At 32.7% G+C, this 24,804-nt stretch overlaps 2 protein-coding genes across 2 annotated transcripts; both read left to right on the top strand.

Annotated features, from left to right (window-relative positions):
* The first annotated feature begins 1,416 nt into the window (after positions 1–1,416).
* On the top strand, positions 1,417–9,582 carry LOC114285609 (eukaryotic translation initiation factor 5A). Its single transcript, XM_028228659.2, has 5 exons — positions 1,417–1,835; positions 8,166–8,288; positions 8,378–8,434; positions 8,524–8,598; positions 9,327–9,582. The coding sequence occupies exons 1-5, from the start codon at positions 1,713–1,715 to the stop codon at positions 9,426–9,428; spliced, it is 480 nt and encodes a 159-aa protein (XP_028084460.2). The 5' UTR covers positions 1,417–1,712; the 3' UTR covers positions 9,429–9,582.
* Positions 9,583–10,095: 513 nt separating this feature from the next.
* Positions 10,096–15,139, top strand: LOC114285607 (HNH endonuclease domain-containing protein). The gene is made up of 3 exons (XM_028228657.2): positions 10,096–11,202; positions 12,218–12,340; positions 14,686–15,139. Exons 1-3 carry the CDS (start codon positions 10,863–10,865, stop codon positions 14,841–14,843), a joined length of 621 nt encoding a protein of 206 aa, XP_028084458.2. The 5' UTR covers positions 10,096–10,862; the 3' UTR covers positions 14,844–15,139.
* Positions 15,140–24,804: the final 9,665 nt, after the last annotated feature.

The following is a 24,804-nucleotide window of genomic DNA, read 5'->3' as shown; positions in this document are numbered from 1 at the left end:
ATAGACTCCTACTGTACAGTTATGGCATAGGGATTGAATCCCTAACTTGTATGTATGTATATCTTGTATGTAAATGTGTTTTGGTTACGAATGTGACTTGTTCATAAAAGTCTTTTTGCATTCAGACTGTTACAGCTCATTGGACATCTTTTATTTACTGTTTTGACTTCCGCCAGCCCCTTTACTCTGTATTACTGTCATTACTGTTAAGCAGGCATTTGGTAATCACGGATTACTGGCCGGTTACAATGCTAAACCCATAGGGGCAGATCTGGGTCGTGACAGAGGTCTACTAGAATTACCCGCGCGTTTCGCTCTCCTTATGAGTCGAACCTGGGTCATACCTACGGAGAATGGTGCCTTTTTCACTAGGCCACCACCCTTGGTGGTCAATGGAAGTTTAAGGATGCGTTTTGTTTTATTTTGAAATTGTGATTCTCTTTTTGGAATTGTGATTTGAATGTGGAATTGTGAATTGAGTTTTGAAAAGAGAAAATTTGTTCGGTTATGAATTTTGAAAGGAGTTTTGAAAAGAGTTTTTGAATTTTAAAAAGAGTTTTGAGTTTTAAGTTTTAAAAAAAGTTTTAAATTGTATTTTGAGTTTTTGAATTTCGAGTTATATTTTGAATTTTTTTGAATTATTTTCTTAAAATATTAAAAAGTATTTAAGAAATTTTTATTTTTATTTTAAATATATAATTTTGATTTAAATTTTTAAAAATTTGTTTATTTTAAACATTTTATTTTATTTTGTAAATATTTTAATTTTAATTTTAATATTTTAAACTCAAAATATAATTTCACACTCAAATCATAACTAAACACATAAGTCAAAACTCAATTCAAAAAATATTTTCAAAACTCATAACCAAACACATAACTTGAAACTCTGCACTCAAATCATAACTAGCATATAACAAAAAAAAAAATATTTAAAAATATATTTATAAAATAAAAATTATATATTTAAAATAAAAATTATACATTTAAAATAAAAAATAAAAATTTTAAATTTTTTTAATATTAAAAAAAATACAACACATAAATGTATGAAATATAGTGCATATTAAAATAAATAACTAAATATTTAAAGTATAAAATATTTATTCAAAAAAATAAATAAATACAAATAAAAACTATTTTCAAAACTCATAATCAAACAAATTTTCTCTTTTTAAAACTAAATTTAAAACTCATAACTCAAAATACGACTATACATTCAAATCATGATTCTAAAAAATAAAATAAAAAAATACTTTTTGAATTTTTTATTTTAAAATAAAATTTCGAAAGAGTTTGATGTTTTGAATTTTGAATTAAATTTTAAATTATATGTTTAATTATAAATTTTAAAAAATGATTTGAAAATTTTTCCTTTCAAATCATGATTAACAAAGCCGAAGATATTTCAAAAATGGTTTCTGTAATTTTATTAAACCTCAAGGAGGTAAGTGTAATTTAGGCCACCGCTTTCAGAGATCAATCTGGTCCCACTGGATTTTTTCTTAGGAAAATCTGAAAACCCTAATTTCGCCTTTTCCCTAAATTCTAATCATATATAATTGATCAATGTGATCTCGATCTCGATCTCACAAAATTTCGAATCTTTGCAATTTCATCACTCAATCACTCGATTTAGATTTGGATTTGGATTTGGAATTGAAATCGAAATCAAAATCAAAATTACCCGAGTGAGTGAGTGAAACCGAGTCATGTCGGACGAAGAACACCATTTCGAATCGAAGGCTGATGCGGGAGCTTCCAAAACCTATCCTCAACAAGCCGGTACCATTCGCAAGGGAGGTCATATCGTCATCAAAGGACGCGCTTGCAAGGTTTTGATCTATTTCTTCGTTTTATTGCTGTCGATTTCTGTCTAATTTCTTATGATTTTGTATTGTAACTTTTGAGTGTTGATTTGATTTTGATTATTGAAAAATGTTTGCTGGAAATTGATTATTCTGGACTTTGGATTGATTGCTTTATCTGGGTGTTCAACACCATCTTTTACACTGTAGATTATCATAATTTTGGTACTAACTGTTTTAAATATTTTCTTATCTATTGCTAACTGTTTGGCTTATGGGTATTTTTTTTCTTTTGGAATGTGTTAAATTGTTTGGTGCAACTTCTTATAAGACAAAAAGGTGCTTGAATACACTGATTATTGGAAAGTTGTGGAAGAGCATGCTTTTAGCTTCTGGTTTTTTTATTATCAATTTTCAGCTTAAAAAAAAGCTGTACCAATCAGGTTTTTGTCTGATTGAGAGGGTTTGGTAACCTAAAAAGGGCTTGCCTTGTCATGCCATGACATGCCACATTTGTTTTTCAATGTCTGCAGTTTCCTTGGGCACTTTATGATTTTAGAATATGGTACAGGAAAAGAAAGAGTAAGGCTATGTTTGGAGGATGGATTGGAGTAGGGATTTGGAAGGGAAAGAGTAGGTGAAATATGAATGAAATATAATTACATTTCACACAATTTTCCCCTTTTTCAAATTCCTACCAAAATCCATGCTCCAAAACATAGCCTAAAAGAAAACTGATTTCCCACTGTATTTTGCGTGGTGGCTAAACAAGGAAAAGTGATTTACTTTGCATTTCCTTTTATTTGCTTGGCCAAATTTGTGAACCGAATGAAGGGCCTAGTGAATTGGTGTTTTTGAAGAAATTCCAATGAGCACTAGGTTTTGGTTCATGTCTAGTAAAAGTTGTCTAGACATTATCCATTGTACCATATTTCACACCATCAAATGCATGTGGGGAGGGTTTTCATTATTATTTGGTGGCTTGGGAGAGGGTTTGTGCTTTGAAGGAGAGGGGGGGGGGGGGGGGGTTTGGGCGTGCGGAAATTGGTGGTGTTTAACTGGGCTTTATTGGGTAAGTGGTTGTGGCGTTTTGTGGGGGAACGGGAAAGGCTATGGAGGAGGGTGGTGGTGGCTAAGTATGGGGAGGAAAGGGGGAGTTGGTGTTCGAAGAGGGTGGTTCAACCACATGGTCGTGGTTTGTGGAAGGGGATTTGGTTGGGGAGGGACATCTTTTGGGAGAGGATTCGGTTTACCATGGGTGTTGGTGATCGAGTTTGCTTCTGGCAAGACCGGGGTGTGATGGCTTAACTGTGGCAGCCACGTTCCCTTTGATTTATGTTCTTGCCGCTGATGGGGAGGAGGTGGTTGCTTCGGTTAGGGAGACGCAAGGGCAATCCGTTGTTTGGAATGTTCGTTTTCGTCGTGCTGTACAAGATTGGGAGCTAGACCAATTGGTGGATCTCCTAGGTTTTTTGTATGGGTTGCAGCAGGGAGGGGATGGGATGGATTCTATGGTATGGGATGTCTAGAGTTCTCAAGGTGTTTTCTCAGTGTCCTCTTTTTATCGGGCGCTTGCTAGGGGTGTTGGTGGTGTGTTTCCGTGGAAATGTATTTGGGCAATAGGTTCTCCTTCCAAGGTAGTTTTCTTTGTTTGGACAGCTGTTTTGGGCTGTATCCTTACCATTGATAATTTGATCCGGCGGAGGCACGTGTTGGTCAATCGGTGTTGTTTGTGTTGTAGCGATGCGGAAACGGTTGATCATTTGCTTGTGCACTACCCAGTGGTGTCACGGCTTTGGTGTAGGGTGGTTGCTCTTTTTGGGTTGGTTTGGGTGCAACCGGGATTAGTGTTGGATGTCTTGCTTAGTTGGGGCGGAGCGAGGGTGGGTAAGAGGCGGCGGAAGGCTTGGTTACTTGCTTCTCATTGTTTGTTATGGTTGGTTTAGTTGGAGCGTAATAGGTGTGTGTTTCAAAATATGTGTCATTCCTTTCTTTGGTTAGAGAGTAGGCTTCTTATGGTATTCCATAGTTGGGTTACCGGTTCGATTGATCCTGACGTGTTGACTTTTGTACATTTTGTGGAGGATTTGCTTAGATAGTGTGTTCTTGCAGTCCATTTTGGGTTGGTTTCTTTCTTGTATTCTTTGCATCACCTTGATGCTAAGTTTGTTTACTTATCAGAAAAAAATAAAAAAATAAAAAAATTAGGGCATGAACATGGTTTAGGATTAGAATTAAGTTTTACTAGTCTGTTATATGAACAGTTTGGGTAACAGGGTGATGAGAGAAGAGAATATTTTAATTGTAATGTTTGAACACTCTAAAGAAATTTATTGCTGAAAAGTATTAAGACGATAAGGAGCGAGGGATAACACCAAAAATTCTAGTTATAGCCATTTCCAATGAATATTAATCAAGCTTTTTAATAATTAATTTGGAACCATCATTTAGCCTCTAATTAATATAAAGGAAAAGGAAATGAAATACAAGAAAAAGAGTAGTTGCAAAATTGTATTAGCATGAGTAATACCTTGCAATTGTAGCATGTTGTTTCTTCTCTAAAAACAACTTGGGACAAATGCAGTTATGCAAGCATGCTAGGACTGAAAATGTAGTCCAAATAATATAACCCCTACCAAGCTCTTGTGTGTAGCTTTTAGGGCAAAGAAACTACCTGATTCTTTTTCCTACTTCAATGAAGAGGGCTTCATAATTTCTTTGGTGTGAATTAAAGTTTTTAAGGCCGAAAGTGCCAGGCAAGGCGTTATACTCCTCACAGGGCGAGGCTTAAGCCTCAAGGCATTGGGGCGTAACTAAGCTTTTTGATTTTTGAGTTTTTAAATTTTCATAAAATATAATTAATTAAAAATAGTTTAAAAAGGATTTATTTAAAAAAAGGGTATAAAAAGGAGTTTAAAAAATAATAATAACTACTAAAATTCATAAAAGTTATTCCAAGCAACAAAGGGAGCTTTTAAATACACCCACAAACTTTTTCTTCTCACCCACTGTTGGGGTGTTTGGCAAGAAAAATTTTAGGTAGCGTTTGGTAGATTTTTCTAAATATGATTTGAGAATAGAGTTGTATTTTGAATTTGTGAGTTTTGGAATTATAATTTGAATGTAGAAAATCTGTTTAGTTATGAGTTTTGAAAAAGTTTTGAATTGAGTTTTGAGTTGAGTGTTGAATTGAATTTTGAATGTTTGATGTGACATATGAAATAAGAAAATTTGTTTGGTTATGAGTTTTGAAAAATAATTTCAAAACTTAATTCAAATTGTTATAATTCATAACCTATGAAGCACGGGTACGGGTACGAGTACTGGTACTGGTACGATATGGGTACGTCGATATGGTAAAATTAAAAAAAAGTAAGGTACGGGTACGGCAAGGTACGGGTACGGCTTGGTACGCTTGTAAAAAAATATTTATTTTTAATTTATAATAATGTAAAATTAATTAAATGGTTTAATTTGTTAAGATTCAACCTATAATTAACATTTAATGTCAAAAGTAAAGGTATAAATCAAAATTAAATGTCAATATATTTTACAAACCATAGTTTAATTTTAAAAACATGCTAAGTATAAAACTAAAAATAAAAAGAAGTTTAGTTAAAGGGGTTTTATCTCTATAGTAGAAGAAAATATTGTTTCAACTGAGGTACGGTACGACTTGGGTATATAGTAGGTACGTTTGGGTACGTCAAAAATTAAGAAGAAAAAACTTGGTTACGTGTTTCGTGTACCCGATACGTATGCAGAAGTACCATACGAGGTACCATATGCCGGTAAGTACCCAGTACGGGTACGGCATATTTTTCGAAGTACCCATGATTTATAGTTCATAACCAAACATACTACTAAAAAAATGAATTATTAATTCTGATCAACATTCATAACCAAACTCTTTTTAAAATTCTGATCAACATTCATAACCAAACTCTTTTTAAAATTCAATTAAAAAAATTAATTATTAACAAAAACTAACATTAATCAATTTTTTTAATTGAAAATATTACAAAAGAAATATTTTTTTTTCAAAATAAATATTCAATTACTGATTTAAAATAAATTTTATTGTATACTTGGTTCGAATTATTTTTTAAAAATATTTTTGATTTAAAATATAAAAAATATATTTTTTTGTTAAAAAAAATAAAAAACAAATTCCTTTTTCTTTTTTGTTTTTTTTTTTTTCTTCCAAAATAATAGGTGCCATTTGCAAAAAAAAAAAATTGTTCCGATCAACTGGCCGAACGACCGACCAGACATCTGGGGTGATGTCCGAGAGGCCGACTAGGTAGACCAAAATCGCTCTTTTTAAAATTCAAAATTCAAAAACTCACTGTGCTGCCAAACAAGTTTTCAATTGAGTTTTCAAATGTGACTTGGAATCAAATTTGGAAAACTTAAACCAAACACAGCCTTAGTGTCTTTTAGGCTAGGCTAAAATTTACAAAAAAAAATAAAATAAGCTAAAATAACTAACAAAATGGCACATTAAATTCATAATCATTTCACTTTTTCTCTTACAAATATCACATCTAACTACAAAAAAATCCAATCATCTTCTCAAACACAAAAATTTTAGCCTACTAAAATAGCCAAAAATTAAAATAGCCTACTAAAATAGCAACTTTCCAAACACCCACTATATGTATCATTACTAAAAACATTTGTATATATTGGTGTACAGATATATTTTGTATCTATTTGAAAAAGAAAAAGAGGCCACCCACAAAATTACATATTACAAGAGAGAAAATCGAGCGGCAGAATCGAGTATTGAGAGAGAGAGAGAATTGAGAGACGTAGGTAGAGAGATTGAGAGAAACAAAGAGGGTTACGTATTGGGTTGTGCAAATCTGCACATCTGACTTGAGAAGCAACAAACTGAAGGTGAAAAAGAAGAATCAAAGCTTGAAATTGTCTTCATAGACCAGAAGCCAATGAATTGTTGAATCAAAACCCTACGTTTGCCTCCATGTATTTTTGAGATGCCTCTTATTTTTCCATATTTCTTTTTCTTTTCTTTTTTGTTAATTTATACTTCAATACTCTCATGAGGCTTGCACCTCGACCATTGTAGGTCAAAGTTGCAAAATGCGTATCTTAGGTGAACGCCTTGGCCAAGGTGCATACGCCTAGTTGGTGTTGAGCATAAGATTGAATGCCTTGAGGGGTGCCCCGCCTCCCCCTGATGCGTGCCTGAATGCGTTCCGGGCCTCAATGCGTTCCTCAGCTTCGCCTTTCAAAACATTCATGTGAATGAATGTAACTAAATGTAAAGGATAATGCCGAATTGAATGAGAATGGTTTGCCATTAATGAAAATTGACAAGTATAGTGAACGACTTGGACATTAAACAAACTAGCTGAAGGCTAATGAAATAGTAATTGGAATTTGAATGTATGTTATACATTAAGCAACGGAAGGCTAAGCTTGAAACGATTTTGGTTGAATTGGTTGGATTGGATGTTTTTCCTTTGCTTGCATGTTGTCCTCCTTTTATTAACCATGGTCGATATAGCTGTAGTTGGCCACTTCCCCATTTTTCCTTGGCCAATCTTGACAAGTTGACCCATGGCTGATATAGCTGTTGTTGGTAATTTTCTGATGGTTTATTAGTTGGTGTATTAGTTGCTATATTATCCATGGCAATTTGACCCATGGCTGATATAGCTGTTGTTGCTATATTAGTTGGTGTAGCCAGATATGAACATTTGTCCGTATGTATTAAAGTGGCACAAGAGCACAAATGCATTGGTCAGAGCATTTGCCTATATGCCATATAGTTAGGGTTCATGATTTTGATTACATGGATTAGGTTGGATTGAGATCCACAATGAGAGTTTTTATTTTTATTTTTTACATGGTTGGTTCAAATCATAGGAAGGGCATTAATTGTAAGCATTGTTGTCGAGCTGTAAATCGTTTTGTTAAAATAATGAATTGTGAGTCTTAAGTTTCAATTTATATGGTTGGTTCACTCAATTTAAGATTCAACAATACAAATCGAATTGTTTTGGTTGAAGTTTGTATCGCATTGTATGAATTGATCGTGAATTGTATGATTCTAACAACCATGATTGTTAGTTTGTAATTTGTAACATGTAAGAATTGTGTTTTTACACATGTAAAATGTATTCTTCTGATAATTTGGTGATTGATGATCTGAATTCTTTACATTTGGTAGTTAAGTCTTGAGTCTTAAAAGGAGTTTCTGATCATTAGTTTTTGTATCTTATATTGGTGCACTTGTTCTAAACCCATTGTCGTATTGTGTACTCTGCAGCTAATAGATTCCTTTCTTCTTGTTGATTGCTTGATAACCCGACACTTTTCTTGTTGTAGGTTGTAGAAGTTTCTACCTCCAAGACTGGCAAACATGGTCATGCTAAATGCCACTTTGTTGCAATCGACATCTTCAATGGAAAAAAGCTTGAAGATATTGTACCATCTTCCCACAATTGTGATGTATGGACTTGTCTTGTTGAAAGTAGTTTTTCTATTGGTGCTTTCTTTTTGCATTACTTGCAAATCCAAGAAGTTTGCCTGTTGTGCAGGTTCCTCATGTCAACCGTACTGACTACCAACTGATTGATATTTCTGAGGATGGATTTGTATGTTAATTTAAATTTGTTTTCTTGATCTTGCTTGGCTATATTGTTTGTCTCCGAGCATTCTGATTTTACTGAATTACATATTTCAGGTGAGTTTGCTGACTGACAATGGTAACACCAAGGATGACCTGAAGCTTCCAACCGATGATAATCTGCTGTCCCAGGTAAGTTGGCCTGCAATTGTTTCTCAGCAAAGAACTTGCGTCACTCCTGGATGAATTTTAAAATTATTGTTTTTTTTTTCTTGGAGATTTAAATCTTTTAGGGCTAATTATACTTTTATCCCCTAAACTATAATTATTTTTTGTATTTCATCCTTGAGCTATTAATTTCATCTAGTTAGTATTTTTCTTGGAAACGGTTGTTCAAATTAAACCTAATTTGATTGACAAAAGGGTCATTTCAAAATCTGAACAGCTTAAACTATACAATCAAACACAGTTTTTATTCACTATTTTGAAATGAGGGGTCTTAGAAGAAGATGAGTGTTTAGTTGTCTAGTGTAAGTTGTCTAATATAGTGTGAGTAAGAAGATGGGTGTTTGGTTGTCCAAATTATAAAATTATATTTTTGCTCATTAAGTTAGGTTTTCCACCATTATTGATTGGAATTCACTATCTCCAATTGAACCATATAAATTGAAATCAGAAACTTAAGGGACTGTATAGATGAACTTGATAGTTGAGGGATGAAATAGGATAAGAGTAAAATTAACCCAATTTTTTAATTTGTTGTGCCAGTTGATATTTACTTGTGGCTGTTATGGGCTTTTAAGATGTTCTACTTGGATCTGTGTGTGTGTGAGCTAAATAGAGTTCTGTTCACCCCTGCTTTGCCTTTGTTTTTCATCGTCATTGTTCAACGTTTTTCTTGTGTTGGTTATGGTGTGCAGATCAAGGATGGCTTTGCTGAGGGGAAAGACCTGGTCGTGAGTGTGATGTCTGCGATGGGAGAAGAGCAGATCTGTGCTCTCAAGGACATTGGCCCAAAGTAGTGTCTCATCTTTACAAACAGTTGTCTAAATCTATTGGAAAGATGTTTTTTATAAGATCATTTTCCAGCTTTTTTTCTAAGACTGAGGGTATTCAGTTTGAGCCGCCACATGGATTTATGTGTTTATGAATGTTAAACTTTATGGTTTCTTGGTATTGTTTGTTTGTTTGTTTGTTTGTTTTCTTTCTTTTTTTTGCATAAATTGGGAAAATTGTAGTGAAATATTTGCAAATCATGAGATATTTTTCAAAATTGCCAACTTAATGAAGTATTCAAAAGTAACTATATTGAGGTGAAATTTTGACAAATCTTCACTCTGCAACTCTGATGGTCAATTGCCTATTGCCAACCAAAATTGACATACTCTGTCCTGTGATCTGCAACCCTTGCTCTACCCTCCTCTGTCATATCCAACCCTCGCTCTACCCTCCCGGTTCTCTTGTTGAGAAACGTAATTTGGTGCAAGTGTCACGTGTACATGAGTGGAGATATGATAGTTGTGGTGGTTGATAATGGTGGAAGTAGGGTGGATAATAGTAGTTGGGATGTCTTTTCTATTTCTAACAAATTGCAATAGATATGACAAACGCTGAAGTGAAAAAAATCAATTAAGGCCTTGTTTGTCAAAAGTTAAATAGTTAAAAAGTCATTATACTATTTAAGTTTCATCATCTTATTTAAGTCACATCACTTCTCTAACATATCATTTCAACTCTAATCTATACTCAATCCATATTTCATAAAAAATTAAAAATATACTTATTTAGATCATCTCAAATCACCCTACATGTCAATAGGGAAAATGGGATGGCATGGAGAAGAAGCTTACTACCAAAAGAAGTGAAAAAACAAAAAAAGAAAAGGAAAAAAATATTTTAAATTTTCTATCAAGAATGTTAAGGCTCCGTTTACTTAAGATGAAGCCTCTTTTGGTAAATAAATTAAAAGTCAGTTTATTAACATTTTGATTTTTTTAGGTGATATTACTTTTTATTTTTATTTTTTGGACTTTTTTTTAATAAAAGTTAAAAAGTTAACTTTTAACCTATTTCCTGAAATAAGTCAAAATAAGTAGAAAGTGAGGGAAATATAATTTTTTTTTTTTTAACTTTTATGAGTTTGATAAACTTAAAAATAATGAAAAGTAGAAGAAAATTAATTTTCTTGTACAATCTATATTAGTATTATAATTAATTTTTAATCTTTTACTTTAAAAAAATTGAAAGTATGAATTATCTATAATTAAAATTTTAATTTTTTTTTTGCCTTTTTCATACAAAAATTTGCATCTTAATCCAATGCTTATAAAAAAATATTTTTTATTTTATTTTATTTCTTTCACTTTCACTTTCACTTTCACATTCTACTAATTTTTTCTTTTAGTTTTCAGAACCTCGGAGAAAATTATAGTATTAAAGACATACTTGAAGGGTGTATGTGCAATTTACCAGAGACAACCACACCCCCCATAACGCATTCTGTCTCCGCCTCAGATTTCTCGCCGGAGACCAATTACATGACTAGTAGTTCTTCTTCTTCTTCTTCTTCGTCGCGGCAACATCATAGAGGAGGCGGCGAGAAAGTAAAAGAGGAGAGACCTCGGTCGTTCGACTCCAAGGCCAAAAACATGTGCTGGACCAATGCCCAGATCGTCCCAGGTCGACACCCTGAGAGGTGGCGCAAGGACGCCGCCGGCAACATTGTCTGCAAGCGCTTCTTCAACTGCCTCGGCTGCCTCTGCTTCGAGTACGATCACATCATCCCTTACTCCAAAGGTGCCCCCTCCCCCCTCTCTCTCTCTCTCTCCCTCCCTCGCATTCACTCCATTTGTTCGATTATTTGGTGTTTTTAACGGCAATTTTGAGCTTTGTAGTTGAATAAATTTTTGGTTTGTGGAATTTTGATCGATGGATTAATAATGCTATGGATTGTTGGATCTATTTGAGTGTTGGGTTTGTTTGGGTGTGTAAATTGAGCTTTGGGTTTAATACGAAATGCTCCCCCCCCCCCCCCCCCCCCCCCGCGGCTTCTACAATCGCTTAAAGTACAACTCCATTTGTTCAACTTTGTGGTATTTTTTACTGCAATTTTTTGCTGTTTGTTTTAGTCAAATAAATTTATGGGTTCTTGGGATTTTGACTGATTGATTAGTTTTTCAGTCCCTTTTTTCAGTTTTTGGTCTTTTTAGTTGTAAAGTTTAGCTGTTTCAGTTGAATAAAATTTGGGTTCTTGGGATTTTGATTGATTGATTAGTTTTTCACTCCCTTTTTTTAGTTTTTGGTCTTTTTAGCTGTAAAGTTTAGCTGTTTCAGTTGAATAAAATTTGGGTTCTTGGGATTTTGATTGATTGACTCGTTTTTCACTCCCTTTTTTCAGTTTTTGGTCTTTTTAGTTGTAAAGTTTAGCTGTTTAGTTGAATAAAATTTGGGTTCGTGTGATTTTGATCGATTGATTTAGTTGTTAACTCCATTTGTTCAACCTTTTGGTCTTTTTAACTGCAATTTTGAGCTGTTTCAATCAAATACATTTATGGGTTTGTGGGGTTTTGATCGATTGATTAATTTGCACTCCGTTTGTTTAACTTTTTGGTCTTTTAAATTGCAAATTTTAGCTGTTTCAGTTGAACAAAATTATGGGTTCGTGTAATTTTGATCAATTGGTTAGTGTTAATAAATTGTTGGGTTGGATCCCTTTGATGGTTGGGTTTATTTAGGTGTTTAAAATTGAACTTAGTTTTTTGTTTTTGTGTGTGTGTGGTGTTTGTTTCTAATTTAGAGCTTTGTGTTGCAGGAGGTGAATCTGTTGCAGAGAACTGTCAGATTCTGCAAAGCAGGGTAAACAGGTTCAAATCAGATAAAGATGGGGTGGACACCACTGAATTGAAAGGCTACTCTTGTGATATCAAGTTCACTGGTATGTTTGCTTCATTCTCTTTCCTTCTGTCTTAATGCGTAAATGTGCGGTTTTATACGAGCCTTTGTCTTCCTAAATTGCTTGCTTGGTTACTTAACTTTGACATATTTCAGTAGCATGTTATTGTCACTTTGCCATCTGTGGGATTGTGTTTGAAATGTAATTTGAATCCAGTGCAATCTAGAATCGGGGTTTGAAATTTCATATAAATGTTTTGTTGTTTAATAATCGTCTCATATTTGCATTGTGGGGACTGAAGGAGAAATGATGAATGTTCTTTAGTTTGTGCAGTCAACACTTACAGTCACATTTAACTTTAAGTAGGTCAAAGCTCAACACTACAGTCACACTTACAGTGCAAACCATAACATCAAAGCTCAACAATAGACTGCAAGCCCCCATAGAAATTAAAAATAAAAATAGAAAGACTTCAAATATAGATGCTTTTTGGAAAGAAGAAATTACGCACACGACCTTTTTGAGTAGATCATTGAGAGTGATTAGATGTTCTCAAAGTTTTAGGATATTGTCATGGTAAGGAGAAATTACACACAACCTTTTTGAGTAGATCATTGCAAGTGATTAGACGTTCTCAAAGTTTTAGGATATTGTCATGGTAACTTCTTTTTGGTCATTCATATTTAATAACTAAGTGGCCTTTGAGCCAGACTATTTCATAAGAATTCATGTTGCTGACCCCACTTGAATGTGACACAAGAATTAGTTTAGTTTGGTTTGGTTTGTTAAATTTTTAGTGTTCTACTTAGATGGTATATGAAAGTCTAAAGACGTGATATTTTTGAAATTGATGAAAGTATCTTGTATATTCAACATAATTTTACTATGTCTTTCTATTCTATTCTGTCAATTCATTACACCCCTTTCAAGTCTCATGTCTCATAACCCATAATCCCCTTTAAAGTCCCATGTCTCATAAGTTAACCTATTATATTGAGAGATGTCACTCCCACAATTTTTTTTTATATTCAACATAATTGCACTATATCTTTCTATTCTTTTCTAGTCTCTCTACTCTCAAGTCTCAAGTCTCACTATCTTTTTATTTTGTACTCTCCCAGTCTATCACTCTTGGTATGTCTCTCTCCATCTATATACCTATAGCCTATAGGCTATGTATATTTATCTACAAGCTTTTTACTCGAATCTTCAAATTCTGTGTATTTAAAACCCACTGGTATTTGGAATTGGATTTCTCAATTGTGAGTAACCCATCTGATCACTTCCTTATTAGGTGCATTAATTCTAATTTTGACAAAATTTCATTCCTATATTATCTTATCACATATAATAGCAACCATTCTTAGCCCTCTTTGTGCCCTTGCCCCTTGTTACTCCATGGGTAATGCTTGTCTAAAATTTTGTGGAGGTTTGGTTGGGTATTAACCCGAATCAATTCATGTTCATTTCGTCCCTCCCGAAGTTCGAATTTTGGGTCTACCAAGCTTAAATCCTAGGTCTGCCACTAGAAGGAAAGAGATACAGCTCAAGCTATAACTGTTGGTCATAAACCACATATACCCGAACTTTAGATGGGGATAATTTTGTTTGCCTCATTTTAATTATTCATATAATAATTAGATTGGTAGCTACTGTCATTGGAAGTCTCCAACTGCAGGCATAAAATGTTGTATTTTGGCATCCATGTGTAAATTTAGATGATAGTAGTTTACTGCTTCCAGACAACTAGGGCGGTGATTCGTGTTTATTGAGACAGGTAATCTAGTATAGATTGCATCAGCATACGCCCCTTGGGTTAAGAAATTAGTTCCTTCTTTACAGATTTTGTGAATTGATGTACAAAAAAAGGACAATTGATTTAATGCTCCAACCAAATCCCCCGACTAAACATAGTGTAAATGTAGCGTGGAGAGTATCAGGACAAATTTTTGGAATTTTAAAAAAAAAAAATTATTTTAGGAAGCTAATTTGGAGTCGAAGTAAAATATGTGGAAACAAACAATGAAATAAAAATAAAAATAAAAATAAACCCACATATACATCAATGTCTCTTATATCTCTATGCCCACATACATAGCAAATAAAAATAAATTATTTTCTTAAAAATATATAATTTTCTTTTTTGTCAGTCTATCCTACTTTTTTCAAAATTGGTGTCTTGCCTCTGTGCCTGTGCATCTTAAAATTTTCAGCATTACCTCACTTTCTTTTACATGTTGCTCACCAAGGACCCCTTCCAACCATGATTGCTTTGTTTGCTTGAATCACTAAGTGTGCCTAGTCTTGATGTTCTTGCATTTGTGACATTTGTTTCAAGGAGGAGGTGAATTGACCACCAAATTACATGTTTATCCTACTACTTGCAGATAAAGAGCTTGACATAGTTGAGATGGCTGTTTATGGGGATGTAATCCGGCCAGGAAATCAATGTCGTTGCAGAACTGTTGCAGAAATGCTTGGCAAACACAAGTCCAAAGACCGCATGGCTGCTTGCAAGTTGCCTCAGAGTGGTGAATCGTCGTAGCAGGCAAGGATTTTTTAAAACTCAATTGCACGACTATTGAGAAGAAACTAACCATATTTGGCAATCAAATTTGTAATTTTCCATTCATGATTGATATGCTTTGATTGATCTATCCGACCCATTTGCCGGAATGGCTGGGTATGAAAATTCTGTAGCAGTTGTTTTTCTCTGCATTGTTAGAAATGTCACTAATCATGTCACTAATCATTGATTTAATGCATAAATTGCACTGTAATGAACCTTAACTGTTTCCTTGGAAAAGTTTACTGTATTTGTCAGAATTTCTTTAGATCCAACCCCCGAAAGTGTATATGTTCTGTATCTTTTTTGTGGAGTGTGTATAGTGAAACTTCTCAACAATAAAACACATGCTCGTCACATAAACACATAAGAGAAATGTTTTATAGCTCGAAATTTTTTTCCCCGAATGGCCCGAATTGCTGAAACGACGTCGTTTTGGCAATGTTTTTTTTTTTTCTTCCTCGTTTATATCTGAACAGAGGGAGGGAAAGAGAGAGAGAGAGAGAGAGAGGGAGAAAGAGAGAGGAGGAGGGAAGACAGACGGAAACAGAGAGAGAGAGAGGCGACGGTGATTGCGGGGCGGGGGCGACGGTGATGGAGGGTGCGATGGTGGACGGTGATGGAGGTTTAGACTCTGTTTTCTCTCTCTCTTTCCTTTTTGGCTCTGAAGATGAAGATGATGTGGTGATGATGGTGATGTTGATGAAGATGTTGATGATGATCCAGATCTGTTGCTCTTTTCTTTTTCTTTTTTTTTTTTGGCTCTGATCTGTGGATGATCAAATCTGTTGTCGGTGTTGTTGTTGATTGGGTTTGATTTTTGGGTGGGTGGGTTTGATTTTGATTTTGTGTTCAATTTTGTGGTTGAATCAGATCTTCTTCTTCTTCTCTCCTCTCCTCTTCTTCTTCTTCTACTTCTTCAGACTCTTCTTCTTCTTCAGACAAAAGAGAAGGAAAAAAGAAAGAAAAAAAAAAAAAAAAAAAATTCTAAAACGACGTCATTTTGGGATTTCGGGGGATTCGAGCTCTAAACCATTCGAGCTACATAGCGGAGTTGAACACATGATTTGGATTAGAGAGAGAGAGAGAGTGCGGAATTTTGTTGGAAATTGATTAACATGTCCTCGGTCCTTGAGTTATCTTTAAAATCAAATCATATTGGGTTTGGTTCACTATTTGTGACCATGCGGACAACTTCATCTAGGGATAATCCATGCCTAAAGGCACTACTGACAAATTTTTTGGTACCACGTGCTTTGAAACTCAGGCTAAGTTTGGCATCTTTAAAAAAAGTTAAAAAGTCAAAAAGTCAAAAAGTCACTATCCTATTTAAGTTACATCATCTTATTTAATTCACATCACCTCTCTACCACATCACTTTAAACCCAACTCATATTTCATAAAAAGTTAAAAATACACTTATTTAGAACATCCCAAACAACCCCTCAATGGTCATAAATCGATTCAAAATGGTAATAACACTCTAATTTAAAACTTTATATATAAGAAACTGAAATTGTTTCAACACATTGAATTAGTGAAAGCATTTACAAATTTCAAAATTAAAGTCCAAATAACCTTTCGCTTTATCAGATTTCAATGTCTTTAAATAAAGGTCAATGAACATTTTGATGCAAAAGAATCATCCTAGCTAACCAAAAAAAATATATTAATCATTTTGTTTAGAATGAGAGAGCCGACCAACGACGCACAGATAGAAGTAATATAACCCAACATTTGTAATACGGATTAGTCACCTGTAACAAAATCACTTGCTTAAATTCGCTTTAAAAACCCAATAGTTATGAAAAATTACATCAAAATGCATATGAGAAATTGGAAGAAATTGTAATGAAGAATAATTGCATCAAAAGAAACTGTAACATGAAAAATCGTATCAAAATACATATGAGAAATAGGAAAATCAATTGCTATGAATTAAGAAGAACTGAACATAATTATTATGGTCAACTGAATTATGTCAGTCAATGGTGAAGTGAGAATAGACATATGTATGCATTACTAAAGTAAACAAATGAATAGAAAAGCAAATAATAGTATAGATAGACCAATTAAGAATGTCGATAAATCATACACCTCCCAAATAGAATTAAACTGAAATTTTGTAAGGGGAGCGAATAATTTTCTTTATTATGATTAAGAAAGTCTTGTTATAAGGAAAAAGAATTTTTGAAGGCTGTAAAACCAAACAGAATTAAATTTTAAAACAATTAAAGCTTACCATGTGTGAAGTATCCATTTTTGGATGATCATGCTCCTTTGAGTTTCCATCCCTGTGATAATGCATACCTCATTTTCTAGTTGAAACATTATGTACAACAATTAGTAGGCAACAAAAAAAAGAATCAAACTTGAAATCAATGTTATTGGGCAAATCTAACTAAAAATAAATCCAATGTTCATTAAATAAAATTAAGTGTACTATTTTTTTAAAATAAAGATTACAACCAAATACTTATAAAAGATACTTACCACAACTAAAAAAGGAAAGAGAGAGAATGAAACTGAATTAAACATTAAGTAGAGAAACGGAACAGTTGAAAAGAGAATGAGAAAAACATAATTAATGCTTGATATAAACAGAATAGTTACATAGGGGAACTAATTAAACAAAAAAAAGATAGGTTTTCCGAAAATCAGTACATGAAAATTGATTTTAGAAATCAAAAATATTTTAGAGCTCTAAAATAAGAGCTCTAATGGGGCTCTAAGGGGTGGTGGGTCTCATGCGATATGATGTTTTGGTCTTCTTTGTTTTTCATTGCCAAGTATATAGAGCTCTAAGCATTGTTTAGAGCTCCATTTTAGGGGATGCATTATTTCCCTTTGGAAATCTATTTAGAAACTCATTTAAATAATTGTGCTGGTTCATTTATTATTTTAATATTTTTGAAATCAAAACCATTCAGAAACACATTTAAATCTAACCCATTTTAAAAATAAATAAAAAAATCATTACATGAAGATGGGTTTCTAAAATCTAAACCATTTCAAAATATTATTACATGAAATTCACGGCTTTTTCTCACTTCATACCCAACAGCACCTTTGCCTCAAACCAATCAATTGACCTGCCAACTTAAAAAAGAAAAGAAAAAGGGATTAGTTAGTTTGTATACTTTCTAGATGATTGATAACATGTTGGTTATTAAGTGAGGATAAAGAAAAGTGAAAAATAAGGAATAAAAAATGCGGACATGATCTCTTGCTATTAGAGAGAGAAGGGAGGTCAACGAATGGCCTGTACCTAAAAATAATCTCAAAACACATACAAAGTTTGAACTATCCATCACGAAAATATAATTCTAATTACTTTCACATTATTAATTCTAATTACTTCACATAATTCAACATATAACTAAAACTGACATCTAAAAACTGTTTGTAATAGCATGTATTTTTGTGCTCGAAACTTTGGTACAACAATTATGTTAAATAAACACATACAAAAAAATGGGGACAAAAGAACAATGCATACAACAACACACCTATAAAAAGAACACACATACAACAACACGCATGAGAAAGAGTAAGACATGAATTGGATCTAATTAAAAAGAAGCTACCATCCATTTGTTGAACCTCAAATATCCAAGTAGATTATTTTAGAGAACTTTATTATTTTAACACAAAAAATAAAATAAAATAAATATATACAAAAGTGAATAGCTGAAACAAAAAAGGAGAAGCCATCAAGCACTTCACCAACATTAAGGGTTGAAAGTGAAACCACTTTATTCTTCACTCATAAGGTACTATTATGCATAATCATCCGATTAAAAGTATAAAGCAGGTTTAAACTACTTCAAGTATAAAGTAAGTTTATGCCATCCCTCAGTACTTCAGGAGAACTAACTAATAACATAGATGGTCTACTGAATTAATTTAGTTCCAAAACTAAATGTTTGAAGAAAAATTGAAACGGCCAATTGGCTTGTTACTCTAGACTTCTTTACTATTTTTTTTACAAATTCTTTTTAGACCTCATTGAGCCAATCTCAGCTTTGTTTATAGAGTCTTACAAAATAATTGGCAAAGCTGAAAATATAATTATTATTATTATTTTTTATCACAACTTACAATCCTCACTCTGAAAGTAAAATAAAAAATGAGAAGAAGAAGAAAAAAAAAATTACAGACAATGAGAAGGGAAAAAAAAATGAGAAGGAAAAAAGAAGAAGAAGAAGAAGAAGAAGAAGACGAAAGGAAAGAATAGGCTCGGCTCTTGTAAAAAATTACATACAATTTTCACCCAATGAAACTAAAATATATTGAGTCTCACAGGGGTAAAGGGAAGAGACAAAAAAAATTTGACTCTAACCCATCTAATCAAAATTTTAATTTATTATAACCACATTTTTTTAGTCACATTTGTCACATCTATTTTAAAATGAATATACAATTGTGCCTACAGTGTTTAAAATGAAAATTTTAATTGATTATAAGCACTGATAGAGTTATAGGGTGTGAAAAAAGTAATAGGCAAAGTTATTCTATTGAATCAACATAATCTAAATTTCTCTTCCACCCCCAAAATCTCTTAGAAGAAAAATTCCAATAAAAAGAAACTCAATAAATAAACTTCTAGTTCCCCAAACAAAGATCTAAAATTGTGAAGAAAAAAAAAAAGGCTCACTTGTTCAATGGGTCATTATGTCGTTGCTCTCCATTTATTGAAACATTCACCAATAGACCCACACAACACTTCCAGTCATTGTATAATCCAAAATTTTCAAGTCTAATCAAAACAAAGTAAAACATCTTGTTTTTAAAAACAATAAAATCAAACATAAAGGCATTTTAAACAATGCTAATTTTTAAAATTATAGTAAAAATTATCACAATGATTATAATCAGAATTGTATGAAATTCAAAAATTAAAATAGAAGACACAAATTATCAACATTAAAAAATCAAGTACTCGCTTTTCTTGGTTCTTGCTTTTCTACAGTCTCTGAACAAAAACATAAACTGAACCTAGTTAATAATCCAGAAGATAACCAACATGTAAAATGAAGCCTAGCTAATAAAAATTTAAGATTCTTAATTTTCACAACATGTAAAATGAAGCCAAGCTGAACAATAGATAAGCAACAAATTATTGACAAATCCATCAATGGAAGGCAGACCAACCTAGTCAACCATTGTAGCAAACAAAGCCATAACAACTTTTTATGAGCTAATCAAACACTCTTCCAAGCCAAGGCATATGTATCTGAAGCAAAAGGAAGAATAGAAAATATAAGTAAGCAAGCTCCATTATCCATTATCCAAAATCAACTCCCTAAAAATTGCCCCCTATTTGTTATTAAAAATAAGATCCAACTCCCACGGATTGATTCACCAATTTGAATATACCTCTATTTTTGTTAACCTTACCAAATATCCAAGGCATGTGCCATTCACTATTTGGGGAGGAAAATGTAGAATAAACTATGAGATAATTTTGATCAATTAGGACATTCACATTACTAGCACTAAGTGCATTCAAGCATGATTAATCAAACTCTCTATAGGAAAAGTTGTTTAGTCATTTACTTTGCCTGTTATGGTAGATTCACTCACTATTTGAACAACAAAAAAGTATAATTTATATAAGCAGTTGGTTTAACCAAAAGAAAATAAAATATTTTAATTGAGGCATTTTACAGAACAACAATGCTAGAGGGCCACAATTTTTGTGGCCACAATGGCTCAAAACTGCCAAAACGACGTCGTTTTGGCATGTTTTGCACCCAAAACGACGTCGTTTTGGCAGTTTTGAGTTATTGTGGCCACAAAAATTGTGGCCTTCAAACATTTTCCTTTACAGAATATTCAAAATTTGATCATTAAAAACAATCGCCACAACTTTGTAGCAAAATTTGCAATTAGTTACCTGACCAAAATGATCAAGAAGATAACCAACAATTTTATAGCAAAATTGAATGCTTATGTGTCATCAAAATTTTATAGATGTTAGAAAAGTGAATCTGAAAGGTATAAATGTTAGAAAAATAAATCGAAAAGGTTCAGCTAAATGCAAGTAAAGAAATGATGTTTATTCCTAAGAAAGAAAAAATATACACAACATCATTGCAACTTAGGCATAAACTCAGAAAACTCACATAGAAAAATCGATAAAAAATAACAGAACACGGAACCAGAAGTAGAAATCAAGAGAAGAATAATATTGATAATTGGATGATTCCCATTATCCAAAAGCAAGTTAAAAAATTATTGGGATGATTCCAATTTCTCTACAAAATCAAACCGAAAACGAAAATATGAGAGAGGATAGCATCAACTGGATTTGTTGTTAGGATCTTTGAACCAAAGAGAATCAAGTTGAAGGATTCTCGATCTGCAATGCCACTACAGGAGCTTGGAATCAATTTCATTGCCGACTTCAAACTCTAGCAAAATGAAGCAGTAAATCAAACAATCCCTAAGCCTTACCATTGCTATGACATGAGGCTGAGGTAAGGAAGTGGTGAGGCGATGTCCAAGAGGAAGGGGCAAGGTTGGAGCTTAGATAAAGGGGGGAGAGAGAGAGAGATGAGAGATATATGAGATGAGGAGACTGAGAAGGAGAGCTCTGCAGAATTTATAGATTGGAGTTTCAAAATTTGAAACACAACGGCCATATGAGGGTGGATTGTAGGAGGGCCGTTGGATCTGGAGTAAAAATGAACGTACCCTTTTATTCAAGTTATATATCTAACCCTTAGATTGAATCAATCTGACAGTCTACATTTTAACACATAGACAAATGTCCCATCTTAATTCAAAAGCACCCTTGTTTTGTTATATGGATATTTGAGATAATTTTGTCTAGGTGAGACTATTTATCCGAAGAAAATGATTTCTTCCCAAAATGACTAAAATACCTTTCTCGAAATAACTGAACTCTAAATCCTAAACCAAACATTACCTAAGTTCTCAAAATGACTAAATACCTTTTAGATAACTAAACTCTAAATCATAAACCACCTAAAATGACCTAGTAAGTTTTGATAAATGATTTGAAACAAAACAAGCCTACATGTGCAAGATCTCATGAAGCCCAAGATACACCTGGATATCTGGACTAGCCAGACCTTGAAAGCCCATTGTTATTCTTTGGTGCCTCTTCCATTTCTCTTTTTATTTTATTTTTAGAAAAATAAAATAAAATGATTGGAGATTCTCAGATTAATACTGCTAGTTATAGGGGAAAAAAAAAAAAAAAAAAAAAAAACCAAGTTGGCAAATCTAATCAATCTTCGGCCTAAAATCAGAGTTAGTGAAAGAGTAGCCTAGTTTGGTGAGCAAAGATCAATAGTGCAATAGAAACAGATCCCTTGAAGTCAGTCAAGCTCACTAGTCTGAGGTTAACTCCTGAGATCCCTTCTCCGATGACCTATCTAAGAAAGTTTGAAGTTTATTGTAATAAAGGGTTGCTATAAGGCTCAAAAAGCATATAAATAATTTCATTAATTGTTGTAATTAGGGTGCCTAATTGTTCACTAATTAGCTGCACGCATGCTCGCGTATGATTATATATTTTACAAAAATGCTAGAGGCCCCAAAAATTCTACCAAAAATTTTACCAAATATCTCACATGGGTGTGGGACCGACATGGGACCCACATTGTGTGGGTCCCACACCCATGTGAGACATTTGGTAAAATTTTTGGTAGAATATTTGGGGTCTCTAGTATTACTCTATATTTTATAAGATTTTTTTACCAATAAACACGGATGGTAAAAAATTGTACCAAACATATTACTCTATTTTTCATACCATTATTAATTAACATAAGCGTTTACTGTACACGTTGGAGGGTCATTTAGCAGGTGCCCTTAATCTTGGCCCTTGCAAGCGTCCTGAAAACGAAAAATTATTAGATACTCTTATATTATTATGTGACATTGTTTATATAATATTTTTTATAAATGATAGAATGAAATATATATTAATAAGTTATTTTTTATCTCTCAAATTTCTAACAAAGGTGAATCAAAATGTTTTATTCATAAAATTTTCTACTATTTATTAATTCAAAACACTACATAAATAATATTAAATAGTGTTATTAGAATAATGAATAATTATCAAAATGGCATACAGTTTTGTGAAGAGATTTCTCAATCATAAATGCTAAATTAATTCCTACACCCACTACATTGAAACTAAAGCTATTACCTTTAAAATTGCCCACTTAAAAAGTATGAAGAGTGAAGTTGTTGAACAATCATGGGGGATGGGTTGGCCACACCACTTGACCCCCCTTTGACCTACCCATTCTCTCTCTCTCTCTTGGATGATTGATATCTATATCCTATTTATAATTTTTAAATTGGTATTGGTGGTTTTGGTGGAGTTTAATTTAATATCTTCATTCAAAAGATGCTTTATGACTAGTTAACAACTGTGGTGAAAAAGCACATTTATAATGGCTCTTTACTTTTAAAAGAAAATAGAGTCCACACAAGGGTTGGTTTTACGAGTTGGGATTCCCTCCTTGTAACTCCTCCTTGTAATCCTCCTTACAACGGTTGGGATCAGCTGTTGCAACATCCAACGGCTGATTTTAATTTCTTTAGCAGCTGATCTCAGCCGTTAGATGTTGCAACAGCTAATTTCAGCCGTTGCAAGGAGGAATTGCAAAGAGGGGATCCGGACTCTGATTTTACATCTTGTTAACATCTCTTTATAAATATGTAAAAACTTTTTTTTTATAAAGTACAAGTATTATAATGTGCAAAATGGATATAGTGAGAAATTTAACAATTGTAGACATAAATTTCTGAATAGGATTATGTTTGTTGACCAATGTAGAGTTTCATATGGTGCAAGCAAACTGCAAACATTATGAGACAAATTCTCAAAATACAAATTAAAAACAAAAAAAAACCTATGAATAACCTCTATAAACTGTAAGCCCAAAGTTGCACAATAAATTATCTCTTGAAGATTTATTAATTTGCTTTTTTTAGCATTATTTTGTTTTGTTTATGCTTACTTTTGTATGGGGGAAATGAGTACAAATGAGTACCTCAGTAGCATTAGGAATGGGGGGGCAGCAATTATGACTCAAAATGAGTGCTCATGACAGTAGTGGTAGAACACCCAGGTTTATATGATACCATTAGCGTTAAAAGACTCCTAATTTAAATTTTAAAATTTATTTATAATAACATAATAAGGAAATTATGTAGTTGATTTTTTTTATACATTTAAAATTTACACTTAAATTACCATGTCATTATGAATAAACCTTTTACAAGTCTTCAATCTTTTTCACATACAAAACCTGTCCAAAACAAAAGTACAGCATCTCCTAAAAGAGAATCCTAAGTGATAAAATTGTGTTATATGTCTACATAATATGGGTAGTGATATAAATAAACCGAGTTCAAACTAAATAGTTGGTGTTTAATTTTTATTTATTTTTTAACTAAATAGTGGATGTTTAAACTAGAAACTTAGAGATATGATCACTTGCGCTACGCTCAAATTTAAATTTGATTTAGGAACTTCATAAATTTTAAATCTATTTTAAAATTGATTTAATTATTTTTCCAGCAATTCTCAAACAAGTTTTGATCAAGTCAATCATAAGTCAAGATCATATAGCTTATATATATAATTATAAAGTGCATATGAGTTTATCAAACCAAGTTTAGCTAGCTCAAAAAATTGATGAGCTTCATAACGAGTTCAAGTTGACTTGTTTACACAATAAACTGATTTCAAACAAAATTTTAACTAGTCAAACACAAGCTAAATTCAAGTATCATATGCTACTTTTGAAATTGTCTGAAAAAACTCTAAATCATTTGAGTATACTCATTTTTTTCAAAAAATCAACTTTAATTTAAAAACTCTAAATCATATGTCAAACATATTAATTTTTTTAACTAACTTGAGATTTTAACATTTATTCCTTACTAT

Source organism: Camellia sinensis, chromosome 4, assembly GCF_055761805.1.
Source record: "Camellia sinensis isolate YWXY chromosome 4, ASM5576180v1, whole genome shotgun sequence".
Taxonomy (NCBI): Eukaryota; Viridiplantae; Streptophyta; class Magnoliopsida; order Ericales; family Theaceae; genus Camellia; species Camellia sinensis.
The sequence above is the reverse complement of the archived record's forward strand: the minus strand, read 5'-3'. Positions and strand labels throughout refer to the sequence as shown.